This window comes from Herpailurus yagouaroundi, unplaced genomic scaffold (genome assembly GCF_014898765.1).
Source record: "Herpailurus yagouaroundi ecotype Mexico unplaced genomic scaffold, PumYag 100, whole genome shotgun sequence".
NCBI classification, from domain to species: domain Eukaryota; kingdom Metazoa; phylum Chordata; class Mammalia; order Carnivora; family Felidae; genus Herpailurus; species Herpailurus yagouaroundi.
The window spans coordinates 6,431,796-6,452,923 of record NW_024412391.1 but is presented as its reverse complement, the minus strand read 5'-3'; the positions used below and the strand labels follow the sequence as shown (position 1 = coordinate 6,452,923).

The 21,128-nt window shown below is 42.0% G+C and overlaps 2 protein-coding genes across 2 annotated transcripts; both read left to right on the top strand.

Moving 5' to 3' along the window:
* The first annotated feature begins 1,839 nt into the window (after positions 1 to 1,839).
* Positions 1,840 to 2,760, top strand: TAS2R4 (taste 2 receptor member 4). The gene has a single exon (XM_040473065.1). The coding sequence runs from the start codon at positions 1,840 to 1,842 to the stop codon at positions 2,758 to 2,760; it is 921 nt and encodes a 306-aa protein (XP_040328999.1).
* Positions 2,761 to 15,968: 13,208 nt separating this feature from the next.
* TAS2R5 (taste 2 receptor member 5) lies at positions 15,969 to 17,205 on the top strand. The gene is given in 6 exon segments (XM_040473064.1): positions 15,969 to 16,358; positions 16,360 to 16,434; positions 16,437 to 16,539; positions 16,542 to 16,672; positions 16,674 to 16,722; positions 16,725 to 17,205. Coding segments are annotated over 6 exon segments (1,014 nt in total). The 3' UTR covers positions 16,991 to 17,205.
* The last annotated feature ends 3,923 nt before the right edge of the window (positions 17,206 to 21,128 follow it).

Here is a 21,128-nt window from a genome sequence, read left to right as displayed (position 1 = left end):
GAGTCAAAGGACACACACATCAGGAGAGTCACCACACTCAAGGAAGCCCAAAGCAGGGAGCATCCATAGGATATTTATATTTAACTGATGGTAAAATTCTCATGCAGGGGGAGAAAGGGTTTTGTTAGTGCTTTTCCTATACTGACCTTTTCAGAAATAACTTCTGACAGAACCAGTGTGCTCACTGGTGACACTAGCCAGCGTGATCACATCCTGCTGATAGGTCCCCCTGCTACCGAGAACCCAACAGCCTTGTATGTCTCGTTCTGAATGTGGTCTCTTGCTGCCCAGTAATGGGTCCTCCCACCCCCTTTGGAACATTTAATTCTTATATCTTACTCCATATTATTTATTCTGTTTAAATGTGATGTAACTGAATTACTTTAATGCAGTAGTCTATTTTGTAAATAATTAAGTGGAAATATGTGCTATGACATAATCTGCCCTTTAATCATTGTCTGGCTTGTTCACTCTGTTTGCCTGGTTCACTGATCTGGGCATGCTTCTGTCATTCGTGGCTCCTTAGTTTTGTGCAAACGCTTTTGTAAGCAGCTGGGCTCAAGGAATTTCTCCAGGCCTGCTTTCCTGTCATCTATCTTGAAGGGCCTCATGAATTCACTCCTTTCTCTGGACCTGGTAGTCTTCATATGTTAGCTGCTTCTGTTTGTCTATTCCTATTTGTACTTCTGTTCCCATAAGTACCGGGAGTTTGTATGCTCTATTTTGATGCCAGTTTTGTAACCTATATGTGGCTGCATTGAGGCTTGCACCTTGGGTTTCCCCAACTGCTGGAGTAGATAAGAGACGCCATACTCCCGCACTCACTCATAGTCGTCGATAATATAATTTGCCAAGCATATGGTGCCCTTTAGTGTCTGAGGAGTTGCAGAGGAATCAGGCAGTGAGATGCCTATCAGGGCCACAAAACTATAGCTAAAGCGTTACTGTGTATTTGGTACTGGAGTACTTGGGCAGTTAAATGTCTAGGAAAGAGTCCGCTGTGATGTAAGCATAAGCCCACATCTATAAAGGAAACACGTGAAATGGCTGACATTTTTTCCAAGCAGAAGTGATTGGAGACATTGTTCCAAGCAGAAGTGATATCGCAGCAAGTGATTATGGCACAAATCTATATATGTGACTGGTGAGGGAATACAAAGTAAAGGAATCGTCACCAAAGGATGGAATTAATTGAAAACAGGCTCTCTCGAGGAAGCATGAAGTCCTCGAACTTGATCTGTTCATAACTGTAAATCACTGTAGGTGCTTGGGGACGAAAGAGTAATGCTGGCATGGCCAGAATGACAGATGGAGAAGATAGGGCTGCAACATCAACAGATGACAGGGGATAGAGAAGCTGGATTTTGGTAATCCATGGATGTGTGGATGAGGGTGGGCGGGCAGGAATAAAGCCTGGGAACTCGCACCATATTCTGGGCGTGCTACGAAGAACAGCTTCATTCACCGTGACACAGTGACACAAGCATCGCTGGACTGGGATCCTGTCACTCGGACTGGAAGTCCTTGGAACCATCCATAACTCCTCCCTCCAGCTGGCCTCCTCCTGGAGGAGTGGACTCCCGGGTTCACTGAGGCTGTTTGAATGAGCCATTTCTAAGGAAAACAGGATATGAATGAAGAAGTGGTAATGCAATCCTTGGAAGATTTGCATCTCAGCAAAAGCAGCTGGCTCTTAGACCATTGATGGCTCATTTGCCACACGGGGGACAATTGGAAAAGGAAACCCTTCCTGGCTGGTACTGATGCCTCCTTGTACCTCTCAGGATTTCTCCTGCCCCTGCACCGGCACCACCACTGCTGAGTTCTCAATGAGTAAAGATGCATCAGATACTCTTCTTATCTGCTCTCACTGTCTCAACAATTTTGAATTTTGTAGGACTCGTTGTAAATCTGTTTATCGTAGTGGTCAACTACAGGACTTGGGTCCAAAGCCACAGAATCTCCTCTTCTAATAGGATCCTGTTCAGCTTGGGCGTCACCAGATTTATTATGCTAGGACTGTTTCTCCTGAACATTATCTACCTGTTCACCTCTCCACATGTCGAAAGGTCAGTCCACCTGTCCACTTTTTTCCTGTTGTGTTGGATGTTTTTGGAGTCTACTAGTCTCTGGCTTGTAACCTTGCTCAATGCCTTGTACTGCGTGAAGATTACTGACTTCCAACACTCAGTATTCCTCCTGCTGAAACGAAAGCTGTCCCCAAAGATCCCCAGGCTGCTGCTGGCCTGCGTGCTGATCTCTGCCTTCTCCACTCTCCTGTATGTTGTGCTCACACAGACATCACCCTTTCCTGAGTTTCTGACTGGGAGCAATGGTACAGTATGTGACATCAATAAGAGCATCTTGTCTTTGGTGACCTCCTTGGTCCTGAGCTCCTTTCTCCAGTTCATCATGAATGTGACTTCCGCTTCCTTGTTAATACATTCCTTGAGGAGACATATACAGAAGATGCAGAAAAACGCCACTGATTTTTGGAATCCCCAGACTGAAGCTCATCTGGGTGCTATGAAGCTAATGATCTATTTCCTCATCCTCTACATTCCATATTCACTTGCTACCCTGCTACAGTATCTCCCTTCCGTACAGATGGATTTGGGAGCCACATCCATCTGTATGATTATTTCCACCTTTTATCCTCCAGGACATTCTGTTCTCATTATTCTCACACATCCTAAACTGAAAACAAAAGCAAAGAAGATTCTTTGTTTCAACATATGGTGGAATTTCAGTAGTAAATAGTGGCGGGAGTCACCTCCTGGTTTGGGAGCAAGATTTTCTCCATTAGCGGTTTTCCCAATGGTCTGAGAAATTCATTTTTGTAATTATTGATTTGAGTGCCTGTCTGTCAGTTCATTCTGCAATTTAAAAAATTTAAAATATTAGGCAGGTTTTTTTTTTTTTTTTTTTTTTTCCTGAGGAGCTTGCTTGAGGCATTACTTATCATGGAGTTTGCATGAGTGTTGCATCCCTGGCTAAGTGGAAGTCACCACATTGTTCCATGGGCTACTCAAGTATAAGGGGACGTTCCCCCAAATTAAACAATACATTAGAGTTCACATCATTAAATTTTTGAGGTTCAGTTAAAGAGCCCTGGGTAAGGGCTTAGCAATGAGTGAATCAGGAGTCAGCAGACTGGCTTAAAATTAGCAAGAGGATGCAAAGAGCAAAGGAAGAAAGGAAAGGTTTAGAGAGGAAAAGGAAGAAAGAGAAAGATGAAACAGGTATATACTGTGGCAGGTGTTACAGAGAAAGCACCCTCCCCTTTTGGGTCACAGTAACTGAGCTATTATTACCAAGAAACTCTAGGAGTGAACTTCTAGGTTTGCTCTGGAAAGAAGGGAAGGGTCAGAATGGAGGGAAGTGATTAAGTATTAAAGAAGCTGAATCCAGGAGAATTCCAAGGATCTTAAAATCTAGGGAGCTAGCCTGAGGTCAAAAGCAAGTGCCAAATAGTGAAATCAATGCAATCTGAGTGCAACTTTACAAAAGACTGTACCCCGTCACATGATACGGAATTCAAGGGAAAGCCAAGAGGAGCCATTGGATTCGTGGTGGGAGCATCAGACTTTTGATGGCTAGATATCATCTGCTTATGAATTTATGTACTGAGCTGTATGGACACTGCACAATTATCCAGGAGAACACTTTTTTTTTGGAGGGGAGAGGGGTTGGAGCAGGAGGACTGGCTACAGAGGAACAGGAATCTGAAGATGGAATATTGATCAGTTTTGGGATGGGAATTGAAGGGTAATAAGTCATTGTACTTCTAAAATATTTATGTAATATTTACATGTGTCAAAATAAATAATCTTATTAAATAACATTCTCTTCATTAAATGAGAAATCTCCAAATTTTACAAATTACCTGTTATTTTCCATTCTGGACACCACAATCTTGACTGCATTATTCAGTAAGGATTACTCAAACTGATATTTTAGTCTTAAAAAAAAAAAAAAACACCAAGGTTTTCATCATGTTAGAATCTTCAGATTAGGAGATAAGAGGATTACTGAGGATGATTAAATCCATGACAGAAGAACTCAAAATGAGTAGCAGAAAGCCTTGTGGTCTCCCAGTATCTGTTCTCTTTCTTTTCTCTTCCATAGTAACAGAATTTTTAGCTACCCAGAATTTTGGCAGCAAATTACATATTACAGCTTTCTCTTCTAAGTAGGTATTATGTGTGATCAAGTTCTTCCAATAGAGTATGTGGAGAAGTGAGGTGTGTAATTTCCAGGTGGTGTCCCTAGAACAGGTATGGCCTCCTTTCCCCTTTTCCCTTTCTTTCTTCCTGCGGTCTCGAGTGCGGGATGTAATGATTGGCCATCTTGGATGAGTAGATGAAGTGACTTCCTGGGGATGGGGGAGGAATCATCCATCCTAGTTGGCTTCACAGTTTCTGATACCACAGTTTCTGCCACACCAGCTCTGGACTGTTTACTCCAGGACCATTCACGGGAAATAAATATCTCCATTCTTTCAGACACTGTAGTTTTGGGTCTCTATTGCCTTACTCAACAAACGTATGCTATACCATATTCCTTTGTTTGGGCACTTGCCCATAGTCCTCTCTGGGCAGACTTTTTAACAATGCTGTGGGTTTGGAGTTTGCTGGTTCCAATATGCTCTGCCACTAAATACTTACTAACCGGGAATTAAAAAAAAAATTTAGAGTTTATTTCTTCAAGATGTGATAACTTATATGCTCTCTAATATGCTGTATTCTCTGCCTATTAAGAGAAGGGAGGGATGTTTAAGACTCTTCATTAAGAAGAGTCACTCTCGGGGCGCCTGGGTGGCTCAGTCAGTTAAGTGTCTGACTTCAGCTCAGGTCACAATCTCACAGTTTGTGGGTTCAAGCCCCGCGTCGGGCCCTGTGCTGACAGCTCAGAGCCTGGAGCTTGCTTCAGATTCTGTGTCTCCTTCACTCTCTGCCCCTCCCCTTCTCATGCTCTCTCTTTCTGTCTCAAAAATAAATAAACATTAAAAAATTTAAAAAAAAAAAAAAAAAAAGAAGAGTCACTCTTGGAAATGAAGGGTGAGTGCCAGGGCAGTGTCTGTGTAACCTCATGAAACATACACTATGGTAGCTCTAACTTGGGGCCATTGCCATTTAACTTTGAACTGCTATAGCCCAATATTGTCTGAGCTGCATTTCTATATGCTATTTTATTGGTTCCTCACAACTTCTTAGATAATGTTGATATTACCTATTATACAGATGAAAAAGTTGAGGCACAAACAGGTATTATAAATGGCTCATAAACTAAACTAGAAAGGGGTAGATTTAAGGCTCCAATTTGCCTTCTAATTTTAAAGTCTAGTTCTTTTTGAAGTATATATACCACAAGGTGGATGGAAAGATTGGGACAGTGTAGCATCATGCCGATTTATAAAGCTTTATCTTCTAGGATAAGAAGAAAATATTCAAAAGGGTGTTAGTTGTATTAGTTGTATTTATGCTTTTTTTTTTTTTTTTGAGGAAACTCCGTACTGTTTTCCATAGTAGCTACACCAGTTTGCATTCCCACCAAAGGTAAAGAGGTTTCCCCTTTCTCCACATCCTCACCAACACTTAATTGTTTCTTGTGTTGTTGATTTTAGCCATTCTGATAGGTGTCAGGTGATATTGTAGTTTTGATTTGCATTTCCCTGATGATGAGTGATGTTGAGCATCGTTTCATGTCTGTCGGCCATCTGTATATCTTTGGAGAAATGTCTGTTTATGTCTTCTGCCCATTTTTTAATTGGATTATTTGTTTTTTGGGTGTTGAGTTATATCTGTTCTTTATATATTTTGGATACTAACCCTTTATTGGATAAGTCATTTGCAAATATCTCCTCCCACTCTGTAGGTTGCCTTTTAATTTTGTTGATTTTTTTTCCTTCCCTGTGCAGAAGCATTTTATTTCAGGTGAGATATATCTTTAAACTAAAAGTGTAGCAACATTAAAGAAGAAGCCATTTTAAAATTTATTTTGAATGTTGCAACTTGGGCAGGGATAGGCCACTAGAAAGGTGATGGGACAGTGGATATAGTTTATGCATGAACTAAGTGAAATTCTTATCCATTCTAAGGATTTTTACTTTTTCATTTCAAAACCACTTAAAAAAATTTGAGTATAGTTGACACACAATGTTGCATTAGTTTCAGGTGTACAACATAGTGATCGGACAAGTTTTTGTATTTGCTGTGCTTACCGCAAGCCTAACTAACTACCACCTGTCACCATACAAGCTATTGCAACATCATTGTATTCCCTATGCTGTGCCTTTTGATCTTGTCATTTGTTCATTCTGAAACTAGAAGCTTGTACCTTTCACTCCCCTTCACCCATTTTTCCTGTCCCCTCATCACCCCCCTCAACCATCAGTTTGTTTTTATGGGTCGTTTCAAGGACTTTAAAAGTTTCTTTACGTTGCCTAAATGTTACTTAAACATGTGTGACTTTGGGCTTTCCTAATCACTATTACTAGCATTTTGTCCGTGAGCCATTTTCAGTTTCAGTTGTTTAAAGAACAAACAAATGAAAGAAGGGGTTTAGAGGAAGGAGACATTAGTCGTTGAAAGCATGAACTGAATGTAACTTTTAAGATAGCCCTAAATGCAAGAGCCTGCAGGTTAAACTGAAGCTTACGGAAGGTATTTAAAATAAATTTCTCAATAATGTTCTTGTTTTGTAAGTTAGAGCTGGAGCCGGAGCTGGAGTTGGAGCCTCTAGTCTAGCCTGCTGCTTCTCAAGGAGGGCCAGAGAGGTGAGAAGCAGCCGGGATCTGCGGGGAATTCTATTCACATTTTGTATGCTCTGCCTCCCATTTCTCTTGGGTGGGTGTAGAGGGGGAAGCAGTAGTTTGACAAAACTCCCAGGGATTTGAATAGCTGGCCCTTGGCCAGTTTTATTCTCTGAGGGAAAAAGTGTGAAAGGGAACTCGGCATCTGTGTAAGAATTTGCCTGGCAAGGAAATTAATAACAAGGAAGTGATGTGAGTTAATGGAGGTTGGGGTGGAAGGGGAGGGAGAGAGCATGGAGGGTAAGGATGACAGCAGGGGAGGGGCAGACTGCACACCATCCTCCCTTAGCTAAGTGGGGTGGGGGTGGGGGTGGGGTCAGTCTTCTGGGGAAGCACCAATTTTAACAGGTCACAACAGGCTTTTGTTCTCTGGATTATGGCTGGGGGCTATAAAGGGCCTGGGAAAAGGCAAGCCTGTAACCCTGTGTGGGTAGGAAGGAGCAAGAGGCTCTGGGTAAATGACTTGATGTGTGTATACACGTCTTGCGTGCAGACGAGGTGTCTCAACACAGGTACACGCTTGATTTGTTTGATAATACTTCTGACCTGTTTTAAATACAGGAAAATTATTTATCTCAGTTTTGCTGCTTTCACAGTTGGGACAATGACAATGTAATGATGATCTGAATCCAGACATCTCAAGAGAGGAAATAGTGGAAGATACTGATATTGATATTACTCTCGAACTCCTACTGACCTCTCTATGCTGCTGACTTCTGTCAAAGGCCTGGGCTAATCATAATCTGTCTCTCATCTTTATTTTTGCTTCCCAGAAGTTCTGGAATTATATAGAGCCCATCATCTTCCTTTAGAAACAGCAACTGAATTCATCCTGTATTTGCACAGCGTGAATATTAGCAGACTTCAGGCACTCTCCTACTTTACTTATTTTATTTACCTTCAAGTTAATTAGCATATGGTGCAGTATTGGTTTTAGGAGTAGTCTCTATTGAAAGGAATGATAGTGGAGACAAATCACCAAGGAAGGAAAGAAAAATAGCGTTAATTGGGTAATACTATTTTCTAGGCACAAAGCTAGGTAATTTCATAAGCCCTTTTATCATCACAATAGCCACGTGAGGCAAATTGTTAAACATCAGAATTTTTATAAAGAGGAACCTGAAGCTCTAAGAAGCCAATTGACTGGTTAAGGCCATAGCTACTAACTGGTTGAGTCAGGCGGCAAACTCAAATCTTTTTGAAGCACCTTGCCTTTCTGTGAATGGCCACGAGCACTCCACTTATAAGTTCTGCCCCCAGGGAGTTAGTCCTGAGGTTTGTGTCCCAAGGAGGGCTGGTGCCCATGCGCTATGTGTGATCACTTGGCTGTGGCTGAGCGGATATTCAGAAGGCTCCACCTGCCCTCTCTCTTGCCCCTTTTCTTAGCCTGATCTTACAAGTCATGGGAAGACCCTAGTCTTCTCTAGAAAAACACAGTTCTCAAACTGTTAAAAACATAAGTGTTCATGCAAATGGCTTCATGTCACTGTGTTTTATATAACTTGTCAAAAATAAAGTTGTGATTTTTTATTTTATTTTACAGAAAAGTTCCAAAAGGAGTACAGAGAGTTCCCAGATTTCCCTCATTCAGTTTTCCTGATGTTGATACCTTACATAAGCTGGGGCACTGGCTACCTGCTCATCCAAAGCCAAGTGCTCCCAGGTTCACATTAGCACCAGCCCTCAGGGGAGCACAAATCAGCATGGATACATCGATTGTTAACTAAACCACAGACCTCATTCAGATTTTTCCAGTTTTCACACTCATGTTCTTATTCTGTTCCAGGATCCAATCCGAGATATCATGTTGCATGTAGTTATCGGGTGCTCTTAGTCTCTAATGGTCTTTGATATTTCTCAATCATGCATTGTTTTCATGATCATGAAACATTTTGTAAAATGTCCCTCGATCTGAGTTTGTCTGATGTTAGACTGAGGTTGTGGGCCTTTGGGGAGGAGTCCAGCAGAGATGAGGCACCCTTCTCCTCATGTAACACCGGGGGATAATGATATCATCTTGACTTCTCGCTGGTCGTGTTCACTTTGACTGCTTGGTTAAGGTGGTGTTTGCTGGGTTTCTCCACTGTCAGGTTTGGTTACTCTGTTCCCTTTTCCAGTGTCTCTTGTTTAGGAGTCTCCCAAGTCCATCGCACTCTCAAGAGAAGGGGAATTAAGCTCCGCCTCCTAGAGGGTCCCCCAGCTTCCGTCTGCTGTACTTACCTCTCTCTCCAAATTTTCATACTCATGGAGGCAGACAAAAATACCCCCTGTACTCTCATCTTCCAAGCCCCTCACCCCCGTGCTTTTATTCCATTCAGTTTCTCCACCCCAGCCTGCTACTGATTCTTATCATAATCTTCCTCGAAGATTGTGATCCTTGCTGCATGCAGGGCCTGGGACTGCACTCCTCCTCCTCCCTCCAAATCCCTACCTGAAAGCCAGTACCCAAGAAGCGGTACTGACCCACTGAGCAAGAACTCCACTGCTTCATAAGGTGGTGGGGAAGGAAGCTGGAAAGACTATGAATATATACACTTTGATAATTTCTGTTCCTGTTACACATGACTCAGTCTGCTCAATTCAGAATTGCAGAATGTCTCATGCAGCTCATTAAGAGAAACTTTGCTCAGGTTCACAGCTGCTACAGAAGAGTTGCCTCAAAGCCGTCTAGGAGCAAAGTAGGTACAGTCCTGGGAAGCACTGTGAATAGGAATACAGCATGTTCGAGTCACTGAGATAAGTCAGATGGGGCATGGGGAAGAAGCTGTACTCAGCCTGGCAACATGGTGGAGGAAGGGCATTTTTTGGGTGAAGATGTCAGATCTGAGTGTTTGGAAGTGCTGCCTGTTCTTTGTTTCTTTTCTACCTATACCTTTTAAACTGCTTATTTTTTTTTGACTAAAAATGCATGTATTTAAGGCTTACAATAGGATGAATTGATATACATATACATAGTGAAGAGATGACTGAAGTCAAACTCGTTAACATGCAATCACCTCACACGGGTACCATTGTTGTGTGTGTGACGAGCGCACCTGAAATGTCCTCTCTCAGCACATGCCCAGCAGTCAGTACAGTCTTACTGACCCGGTCAGTATGCTGTCCGTCAGATCTCTAGACTTACCCATCCTACGTAACACCTCCCCATCTCCTCCGCCTCCTCACCCCTGATAGCTGCCATTCTGCTTCTTTCTACTCGACTTTTTATATTCCACATAGAGGTGAGGTCATGCATTCTGTTTCGTATGTGTGTCTGGCTTATTTCACTTAGCATAGTTCCTTTTAGGTTCATCCATATTGTTGCAAATGGCAGGATCTCCTTTATTAAGGCTGAATAACACACACACACACACACACACACACACACACACACACACACACAAACACACAGACACACTCACACATGCACATCTTTCTCAGCTTTCAATGGTGTTATGTCCAATAAATTCATCGTTTATTTTATTTTATTTTTTTTTAAATTTTTTTTTTTTCAACGTTTATTTATTTTTTGGGACAGAGAGAGACAGAGCATGAATGGGGGAGGGGCAGAGAGAGAGGGAGACACAGAATCGGAAACAGGCTCCAGGCTCTGAGCCATCAGCCCAGAGCCCGACGCGGGGCTCGAACTCACGGACCGTGAGATCATGACCTGGCTGAAGTCGGACGCTTAACCGACTGCGCCACCCAGGCGCCCCAATAAATTCATCGTTTAAATCACATGTTGAAAACATTATGGCTTAGCCTAGCCTACCTTAAATGTGATCAGAACACTTACATTAGCCTATAGTTGGGCCAAATTATCTAATATAAAGCCTGTTTTATAACAATGTGTTGAATATCTCATGTAATATGTTGACTACTCTACTGAACATGAAAAAACGAATGGTTGTCAGTTTATCAGCTTACCTCTGTGATTGTGTGACTGGCTGGGAGCTGTGGCTCATGCCGCTGGCTAGCATCACGAGACAGTGTCATACTGTATATCCCAGGAAAAGATCAAAATTCAAAATTTTAAGTACAGTTTCTACTGAATGTGTATCCCTTTTGTGCCATTATGAAGTCAAGAAATGGTAAGTTGAAGCATTGTAAATTGGACGCTGTCTCTCTCTATATGTCTGTCTGTCTATCATTTATCTATGACAATTTCTTTATTCATCTGTTGATGGAAATTTAGGTTGTTTCCGTATCTTGACTAATATGATTAATGCCCCAATAAATATGGGAGCACAGATATCTTTTTGAGATCCTGAGGAGGGATTGCTGGATCATATGGTAGTTCTATTTTTATTTTTTTAAGAAACCTCCATACTGTCATCTATAATAGCTGTACCAATTTACGTTCCCACCAAAGGTGTGTAAAATTTCTCTTTTCTCCACGTCTTTACTAATACTTTTTATCTTTTATTTTCTTTTGATAACAGCCATTGTAATGATCTAAAGTGATATTTCATTCTGATTTTGACTTGCATTTCCCTGATGATTAGTGATGTTGAGCACCTTTTCATGTACCTGTTAGCCATTTATATGTCTTTTTTGGAAAAATGACCGTCTTAGGTCCTTTGCCTATTTTTTAAATTGGGTTGTTTGCTTTTTTGCTATTGAATAGTATGTGTTCCTTACATATTTTGGATAGTAACCCCTTATCAGATGTATGGTTTTCAAGTATTTTCTCCCAATTTATAGGCTGCCTTTCATTTTGTTGATTGTTTTCCTTGTTGAGCAGAAGCTTATTCATACTGTTATTCTATATAGGATAGACTGCTTTGTTGTGCTGAGTAGAAAGCCGTAGTTTACTTTCCCCCTCTGAGGGTCTCTTCTGGTGCTTGTATTCCCCTTGGTCTCTCATGGACTTTCTTTCCTTGGTTCAGGTACTGTGAGGATGGCTGAAAGCCCAGAGCAGTGGAATAGTAGGCATATGAATGGAAGGGACTTTGGTAGAAAGAGGTGTGGTAGTGTTATGGCCAACGTGGTCGGGTTGCATCAAAAGTAGAAACCAAGTGGTTGTTCTGGTAAACTAGAGAATGCTGAGGTTGTTACTCTCCAGATACAGTCCTTCGTTTCAGCCCTTGGTTTGGGGGCTGATATGCTGAGCAATTCATTCTGTATGGAAATGAACTCGTAGTGTGATTCCCAGATTTCTCTCCACGCTGACCTCCTCTAGCACTGATTATGCAGCAGTAAATACTTATCCTGTCTCCTAGTTGTTTTCATTCATTTTCTCACCCTATCCTTTTCTTTTTCCCTGCTGTTGGAACAGGCCTTTGTATGTGTATAAATACAACTCTATGGTTATATGCTCAAGGTATAAACATGTTAAAACAGTATTGATTATTTGCCTCTCCCACTAGAATGTGAGCTCTGTGACACTAGGGACTTTGTTTTTTGGCCATTATCTCCCCCAAGACTGGACTAGGGGCCTGGCACACGGTAGACATTTGATAAATATTTGCTAAAGCATTCATAAATGTTGTACTTTCCCTGTTTATACCATGAGGTGCTTTGCATTTGCCACTGGTGAGATTCTCAGAATGTCTATTTTGGTTTGGCGGAGTTGGGTGGGTGGGAACAAGTTTCCAGGGTACCTACGGATTTTACTTGCTTCCTTTGGAAGGGTGGTCTGTAGCTGTGGCTTGTTCCTCATCTCAGATTCCAGACCAGCTTCATGCACATGGAAATGGAAGTGAGACTCTTACCTTCCAGAACATTACTTGTGTTCACAGCTTTGCCTTCTTTGCCAGAGAATGGATTTCAAAAGGACAGTGACAGAATCTGAACTCTGAGAAGTGAAATGTTCCGCTCTAATACTCCATCACTCGTAGGGGATCTGAGGCTCAGCCAGGAGCCACACACATTCATCACTGAAGCAGGGAATCTTTTGGGACATCAGTGAGACCCCTGTCCCCAGCAATGCTGTCTGCTGCCCTAGCACTGCTGATGGTGGTGGCAGTGGCCGAATTTCTCATTGGACTGGTTGGGAATAGAGTCCTTGTGATCTGGGGTTTTGGAGAATGGGTCAGAACATGTAAAGGGATCCCTATACAAACTCACTGTCCTGGGTGTGGTGGCTGTCAGTGTCTTCTACTGCAGGAAGATCCTGACCTTTGTTAAAAGGTCTGCTCATGGCTGAAGCAGAGGGTCTGCGGCTGGGTTTTGTTTTCTTCTAAAGTCTTTCAAGATCACTTTGCACTTTCTTCTACACCCATGTTGCCGCCGCCATCATTTTCTTCTTCTCCTTCTCCTCCTCCTCCTCCTCCTCCTCCTCCTTCTTCTTCTTCTTCTTCTTCTACCATATCTTATTTATTTATTATTTTAATTCCACCAGTGGTCATCCCAACAGGTGCCCTCCTCAATGCCCATCACCCACTTTCCCCTCTCCCACACCCCCCATCAACCCTCAGTTTGTTCTCAGTATTTAAGAGTCTCTTATGGTTTACCTCCTTCCCTCTCTATAACTTTTTTCCCCCTTCCCCTTCCTCATGGTCTTCTGTTAAGTTTCTCAGGATCCACATATGAGTGAAAACATATGGTATCTGTCTTTCTCTGCCTGACTTATTTCACTTAGCATAATACTCTCCAGTTCCATCCACGTTGCTACAAATGGCCAGATTTCATTCTTTCTCATTGCCAAGTAGTATTCCATTGTATATATAAACCACATCTTCTTTATCCATTCGTCGGTTGATGGACATTTAGGCTCTTTCCATAATTTGACTATTGTTGAAAGTGCTGCTATAAACATTGGAGTACAAGTGCCCCTGTGCATCAGCACTCCTGTATCCCTTGGGTAAATTCCTAGCAGTGCTATTGCTGGGTCATAGGGTAGGTCTATTTTTAATTTTTTGAGGAAACTCCACAGTGTTTTCCAGAGCAGCTGCACCAGTTTGCATTCCCACCAACAGTGCAAGAGGGTTCCCATTTCTCCACATCCTCTCCAGCATCTATAGTCTCCTGATTTGTTCATTTTAGCCACTCTGACTGGTGTGAGATGATATCTCAGTGTGGTTTTGATTTGTATTTCCCTGATAAGGAGTGACGTTGAGCATCTTTTCATGTGTCTGTTGGCCACCTGGATGTCTTCTTCAGAAAAGTGTCTATTCATGTCTTCTGCCCATTTCTTCACTGGATTATTTGTTTTTCGGGTATGGAGTTTGGTGAGTTCTTTATAGGTTTTGGGTACTAACCCTTTGTCCGATATGTCATTTGCAAATATCTTTTCCCATTCCATCGGTTGTTTTTTAGTTCTGTTGACTGTTTCCTTTGCAGTCCATGCTGCCTTCTTAAGAAGCTAGCCTAGCCTTCCTCCTTTTTTCTTATTCAATTACTCTTTCTCCTCATTTCCTCATAGTTTCTGGCCTGGTTTGACCACTGTATTTGTTTTCTATTTGCCGTGTAGCAACACATACCTAGCTGTTTAAAACAGCATACACATTTATGTCCCAGTTTCTGTGGATAAAGAGTCCAGGCACAGCCTAAGTGGGCCCTCTGTGCAGAGTCTTAAAAGCTGTAATCAAGATGTTGACTAGGCTGATTTTTTGGAGCTCAGGGTGCTTTTCCAAGCCCACTCATTGTTTGCAGAATTCAGTTCCTTGTGGTTGTTAAACCAAGGACCCTGTTTTCCTACTGGCTGTCTTCTGGGGTCCCATCTCAACACCCCACAGTTTATTGCCATATGTCTTTCTCATGGTCTGGTGAGATTCTTTAAGGCCAGAAGGAGGGCCCAGTTTCTCTTTCCAAACTTTGACTGATTAGGTTAGATCTGCTCAGTAATCTTTGAGTAGCTCAAATGCAAGTGATTTAATTACATTTGCAGAAGTCCTTCATCTTTGCCATATAATATAACCCAATCACAGAAGTGATAAGCTGTTTTATTCATAGTCCTACTACTGCTCAAGGATTATTCAGGACATGTCCACCAATGGGTGGAAATGTTAGAGGCTATCTTATAATTTGCCCTTCTACAAACATCTGTGTTGGGCTGGTCCCAAGGAAGTTGGAATCTGGAAAATAAATGAATCACTTTTCCTATATTTCTTTTTTAAAACTTTTTTTTTTAACGTTTATTTATTTTTGAGACAGAGAGAGACAGAGCATGAACGGGGGAGGGTCAGAGAGAGAGGGAGACACAGAATCTGAAAGAGGCTCCAGGCTCTGAGCTGTCAGCACAGACCCTGACGCGGGGCTCGAACCCACAGACCGCGAGATCATGATCTGAGCTGAAGTCAGCCGCCCAACCGACTGAGCCACCCAGGCGCCCCTCCTATATTTCTTGATTAACTGTACTAGTCTTTTTTTGCTTATTTGAGCTCATTTCCTTTCTGTAAGACTCCAGTATGAGATATATGCTGAGTCATGTGTGTGTGGATAATTGATCATAAAGGAAAGATGGCCTTAAAGACCTTGATTAGCAGTAATGGTTCCTTTCCCTAACTTACATTTTTAAAAAATTATTTGGCACCTAAATATACTGTGTTTTTATTCTCTGATTGTTTTCTTCCTTAAAACTTCCCCTACTTTCCTCTTTGATAATGAAATATATTCTACTTTGTTATTATTTTTTTGGTAATGAAATATATTTTAAATTCAGCTGTATCCAGCTCTCATGCTTATATGTTCAAAGTACTTTTTATGAGAATAAAATTAATTTTTTATAATATAAGCTCACATTTGGCACTGTATAAAACCTGAGAACGGGGGAGCCTGGGTGGCTCAGTCGGTTGAGCGTCTGACTCTGGATTTCACCTCGGGTCATGATCCCAGGGCTGTGGGATTGAGCCTTACATCAGGCTTCATGCTAAGTGTGGAGTCTGCTTAAGATTCTTTCTCTCTGTCCCTCTGCCCCTCTCCCCTATTTGTGCTCTCTCTCTAAAAAAAGCCCCCAAGCCCCCCCCCCCCCAAAAAAAAAACAACCAGAGAATGTTTGGATTTGGTCTTCTTACTGTATTATGTGCTGGTGTCTAGATGCTAGCCCATGACCCTTGAGAAGGGGAGTTGGTGTCTATGGTCCTGCTTCAAATCTCTGAGTGTAGGTTCAGTGTGTTCATGTGGGTGCAAATACGGAGGGGTCATAACTTCTAAATTCTCTGTGCCTGGTTACAGCTATTCAGTTTTAGAGGACAGGTTCCAGAAGGGCAAGGCCAAATCCAGATTTTGTAGTATGAAAACTTACCTTGAGTGTGGCATCACCCTCCGGGGATCTGAAGCTCAGCCAGGAGCCACACACATTCATCTGTTGAGGCAGGACATTTTCTGTGAAGGAAGTGAGAGACTCCTGACCCCAGCCATACTGTCTGCCGCCCTAGCACTGCTGATGATGGTGAGAGTGGCCGAATTTCTCATTGGCCTGGTTGGAAATGGAGTCCTTGTGGTTTGGAGTTTTGGAGAATGGGTCAGAAAATTCAACGGGTCCTTATACAACCTCATTGTCCCGGGCCTGGCCGTTTGTTGATTTCTCCTGTGGTGGCTGATTATGATGGACTTAACCCTGTTTCCGCTTTTCCAGAGCAGCCGTTGGCTTTGCTACCTCAGTGTCTTCTGGATCCTGGTTAACCCAGGCCAGCTTGTGGTTTGCCACTTTCCTCAGTGTCTTCTACTGTAGGAAGATCACAGCCCTTGAACACCCTACCCTGTCTGTCTATGGCTGAAGCAGAGGGCCTATCGCCTGAGTCTCTGGTGCCTTCTGGGGTACCTCATGATAAATTTGTTACTTGTGGCCCACATTGGCTTAACATCCAAAATCCTTCCCAAGGCAACAACAGCATTATGTGCACCCTTTCAAACTGGTACTACATGTATATATTAAAGCTCACTGCAGGAAGCGGGTTGCCTTTCATGGTGTTTCTTGTTCCTTCTGGGATGCCGATTGATTGTCTCTTTGTGTAGACACCACAAGAAGATGAAGGTGCATACAGCTGTAGGAAAGATGCTTGGGCCCACCCTCACATCACTGCCCTGAAGCCCTTGACCTGCTTCCTTATCCTTCGCGTGGTTTATATCCTGGCCAGCCCCTTTCCCATCACCTCCAAGTATTCTGCTAATCTCCCTGTTGTCTTCATTTCCAAGACCCTCATGGCTGCCTGTCCTTCTCTTCATTCTGTCATATTGATCATGGGGAATCCCAGGATGAAGCAGACGTGTTAGAGAATCCTGTGGAAGATATTGTATGCTTGGAGATCCTGAGGCCCTTGATCTGGAGAGAAACGAGTGCTCAGAATACTCTTTTGAGTCAGTTTTTGGTAGCTGTTTATAAGGGAGCTGACATTCATGTCTGTAAAATTTTTTCTTCTCTGACACCAAATCAACAGATGATCTACAGGAAGTACAGAATAAAAACTAATACTGTTTCACTGTTAGCACTGTAAAGTATAATTGTTTTATTGTATTATAGAAATCAAGACTGGGGCTTTATGTTTGGTAAAATAGGTGTTATATTCTGTTTACATATACCAAATAATTCATTTCTTTTTAAATTGCATATTTAAGTTGTGTTTTTCCTATTATAGGGAACAGAGATTAGGAGCAATTAATATAGAGATCGATCATTTTTATTAAGTTTCACTTATCCACTAATGTTAGTCATTTTAGGTAAGTTTTTTAAAAAAAGAAGTTATCGGGGAGCCTGGGTGGCGCAGTCGGTTAAGCGTCCGGCTTCAGCCAGGTCACGATCTCACGGTCTGTGAGTTCGAGCCCCGCGTCAGGCTCTGGGCTGATGGCTCAGAGCCTGGAGCCTGTTTCCGATTCTATGTCTCCCTCTCTCTGCCCCTCCCCTGTTCATGCTCTGTCTCTCTCTGTCCCAAAAATAAATAAACGTTGAAAAAAAAAAAAAAAGAAGTTATCAAATAATTTTCCCATTTCTCTACGGTAGTAGGTCTAGTTACCTAACTGAAAAACAAAACAAAATATCTTTATATTTCTAGAAGTTTCTTTGAGTCCTAGACTTGCCTTTTAGGATAAAAGTCAGTTGGCTGCCATGTTCTATATTAAACTCCAAAGCCCAGGACCTAGACTGGAGCAAGATGGGAGTGGCGGCCACTTGCTTCTGCTCACAAAAAAGGACACTTCTCCCTGAATGTGTGAAGCTTCATCTTCCTTGGTCAACTAGCCATCCTGACTGTCTGCTCTGGTTTCCCTGCAGGCTGAAATCAGAGTTTTAGCATACTAAGTCTTTGAGTTGGATGGAGATCATCTAGAATGTCAAATCCATGGCAGCAGGAACTGCGTCTCTTTTTGTTTTCTCCTAGGTTATTGATGCCTAGAATACCACCTAGAATATAGTAAGTTAGTATTTTCTAAATTATCAATTAGTTACATTAACTAGTCTTACAGTTCCTCTTTTTTTTTAATGTGTATTTTGAGAGAAAGAGTGAGAGAGAGCATGCATGCGCGTGAGCAGGGGAGGGGCAGAGAGAGAGGTGAGAGAGAGAATCCCAAGCAGGCTCTGTGCTGTCAGCATGGAGACCAGCACAGGGCTTGAACTCATGAACTGTGAGATTGTGACCTGAGCCAAAACCAGGAGTCAGACGCTTATCCAATTGAGCCACCCAGGCGCCCTTTACAATTCCTCTTTTATTTTATAAAGAAACGGAGAGCCCTGGGGCGCTTGGGTGGCTCGGTCTGTTGAGCGTCCGACTTTGGCTCAGGTCATGATCTCACGATTCGTGAGTTTGAGCCCCGCATGGGGCTCCGTGCTGACAGCATAGAGCCTGGAGCCTGCTTTGAATTCTGTGTGACTCTCTCTCTCTGCTCCTCCCCTGCTCATGCTCTTTCTCTCTTTCTTCTTCTTCTTCTTCAAAAAAAAGAAAAAAGAAAAAAAAAAAAAAAGAAAGTGAGAGCCCATGGCAGTTCTGGGACCAAAACTCAGTTTCCTGGCTCTGGGTCCTGGGCTTATCCCCTGACATCATGGTACCATGTAAACAAGCTAGCTTTGCTTGAGGCTTCTCTGAATCCCATCCTTCTTTTTATGAACTTTCTCAGTCTTCCTTTTAGCCTTGTTTGAACACATTTCTTTTGATTCAGTTCCAGGGGATCTGGAATTCAACTGATAAACCTAACATTTTGTTCACTTCTCTTGAACCATGCTAATTAATCCACTTTTACTTATCTGTTCTCCCCAACATGTGTCTTTTCCTTACCTAAAGCTGAGAACTGAAATACATGCTAGACACATGTGGATGTTAGTCACCATTCAGGGAGAACTCGCTTCTCTGATGTCACTGTGAGTTGGGTGAGGTCCGGCACTGTCTTTTTGTCTTCTGGGAATGATAATATCCATCCATTTCAAGTAGAGACGCTTCCCCTTGGTTGTATTTTTAGTAGTAGGATGAACTTTCCATTATGCCATGCCTATATCTATCCAGATGTCCTTTATGACCAACTGTTGCAATAACGATAATAATAGTACCAACCATTTGTGTCAGGCTTTCCATTTTATCAGGCATTCTCATATATTGTCCATTATCTCGTTTGATTTTAGTAACAACTCCATGTAGTTAGCATTTCTATCTTTATGTTATAGGTCACAAAACTCAGGCTGGAGCAGTGATTTGCTCAAGATCATCAGCTGGTAAACTTCGCCGGTAAAACATTCCCAGAGTTTGGACCACAGGTCTTGTGCTCTTTCCAGTAAACCTTAAGTTCCTCTTGTTCGTGCTTATAAGACTTCATGCTAGGATTAGCCGGTGGAATGCCCAAGTTTATGAGTGTGTTTCAACAGGTGAAATAACTAATCTTTCAAGTTTGGTATTGGTGGGTTGCCTGGGAGCCGAGATCCCCAATCACAACTGAAGTTTCTATGACTTGCTTTTCCTAGGGACAAAACACTTGCATTTACCCACTTTTAGGGACTGGATTTTCTTCCTTTTCTCAACATGATTTAGTTCATGATGTGGTGAGGCTGCTTTGTATTTTATCCAAGGAAACAAATCAGAAGGCAAATCTGTGCTCTTGAATTGATTCCGATGTAATTGCATCTTTCCTAATTTGCATTCTCAGAGCTGCAACTGGAACCACGTGCACATGTGTGCGTGTGCGTGTGCGTGTGTGTGTGCGTGTGTGTGTGTGTGTAGACATTACTAGCCTTCCTTTCTATTATGCAGTAGGATCTGTGATGATGCAGCCTACAGGAAGTCTAAAAAGTTTCAAAAAGTAACGAGTTTTCATTCAGCTCCCTATTATTAGTCCTACTGCCTGGATATGGTCATATTTTGCCATTTGCCATAGTTCTTCTAGTGATTATTTTCTCAACTCGATTTTGCTTTCTTACTTGGTTTATAAACTTTGAACTATAACTTTTGAAGCCCATTCATCAAAGTTTGGGCATTATCTCAACCCAAACCATTCCCCTCTCCTAAATTTGATTTGTTTTATTTATTTGTCATTAAATTTATAACTTTAAGTAATATGTTTTCAACTTTTCTGTTTTGAACTTTAACTTCTGACAGTATCTATAGAATCTGAGCTGTAGAAGGAAGAAATTAGTGCCTCAGCTGTCCTGTACTTTTCCCATAGCCCACCTCATGTCCAACTTCAAATGACTTAAGGAGAAAATACATCTGTTGGAAGAAATTGGCTGTCTCACAGAATCAGTGGGAAGGCTGGAAAGTCAAGATCAGAATGGGAACCAAGAGAATATAAACAGCTGAGAACACAACCAGGTCACTCTATAGGGACTGATGCTGGCACTTTGCTCTCACATTTCTACTGTCGGCATTGTGTCTGTGACACTGCCCCACCTTTGAGAGTGTGTCCCTCTGAGTCACAGCTCCAAGGTCCAAAGTCCTGCCTGTGAGCCTCTGGTTGGCTGATTCTAGGTCACACACCTGCCCTAGTCAACAGGCTCTGGGGCGAGGAAAAATCTGATTTCTTTTTGGTTTCTGAAATATGTATTTTTAAGTTAAATGAAATGCAGTACTCAAGAATTAGATTAAGGAGCAGAATTGATGTGGCTGATGGTGAGCTAATGAAGATTTATAATCTGAACTGGAAGTTCAGCTCAAAGAACTCTCTCAGAAGGTAGCAGGAAGCATAAAAAGATGGAAAATGTAAAAGAAGAGAAAAGCTATATGGCACATAGAAATAATGGAATAATTATTGTGTGACTGGAGTCCCAGAGGAGATGGGAGAAATGAGGGGAAGGAATGAAATGGTTGAAGAATTAATGACCAAGGATTGAAAGACACAAAAGGATGTCAAACAAAACAGAGAAGGTGGGGGGAGCCTTCATGTTTAAGCACATTACAGAAGAATTTAAAAATATCAGAGAGGAAAGTTTACAAGGATATCATAAGAATATTTCAAAGAAAAGTTCATAAAACTTTGA

Bases quoted from the DNA above. Each gene is read 5' to 3' on its own strand.
- TAS2R4 (XM_040473065.1), top strand. From the start codon at position 1,840: ATGCATCAGATACTCTTCTTATCTGCTCTCACTGTCTCAACAATTTTG.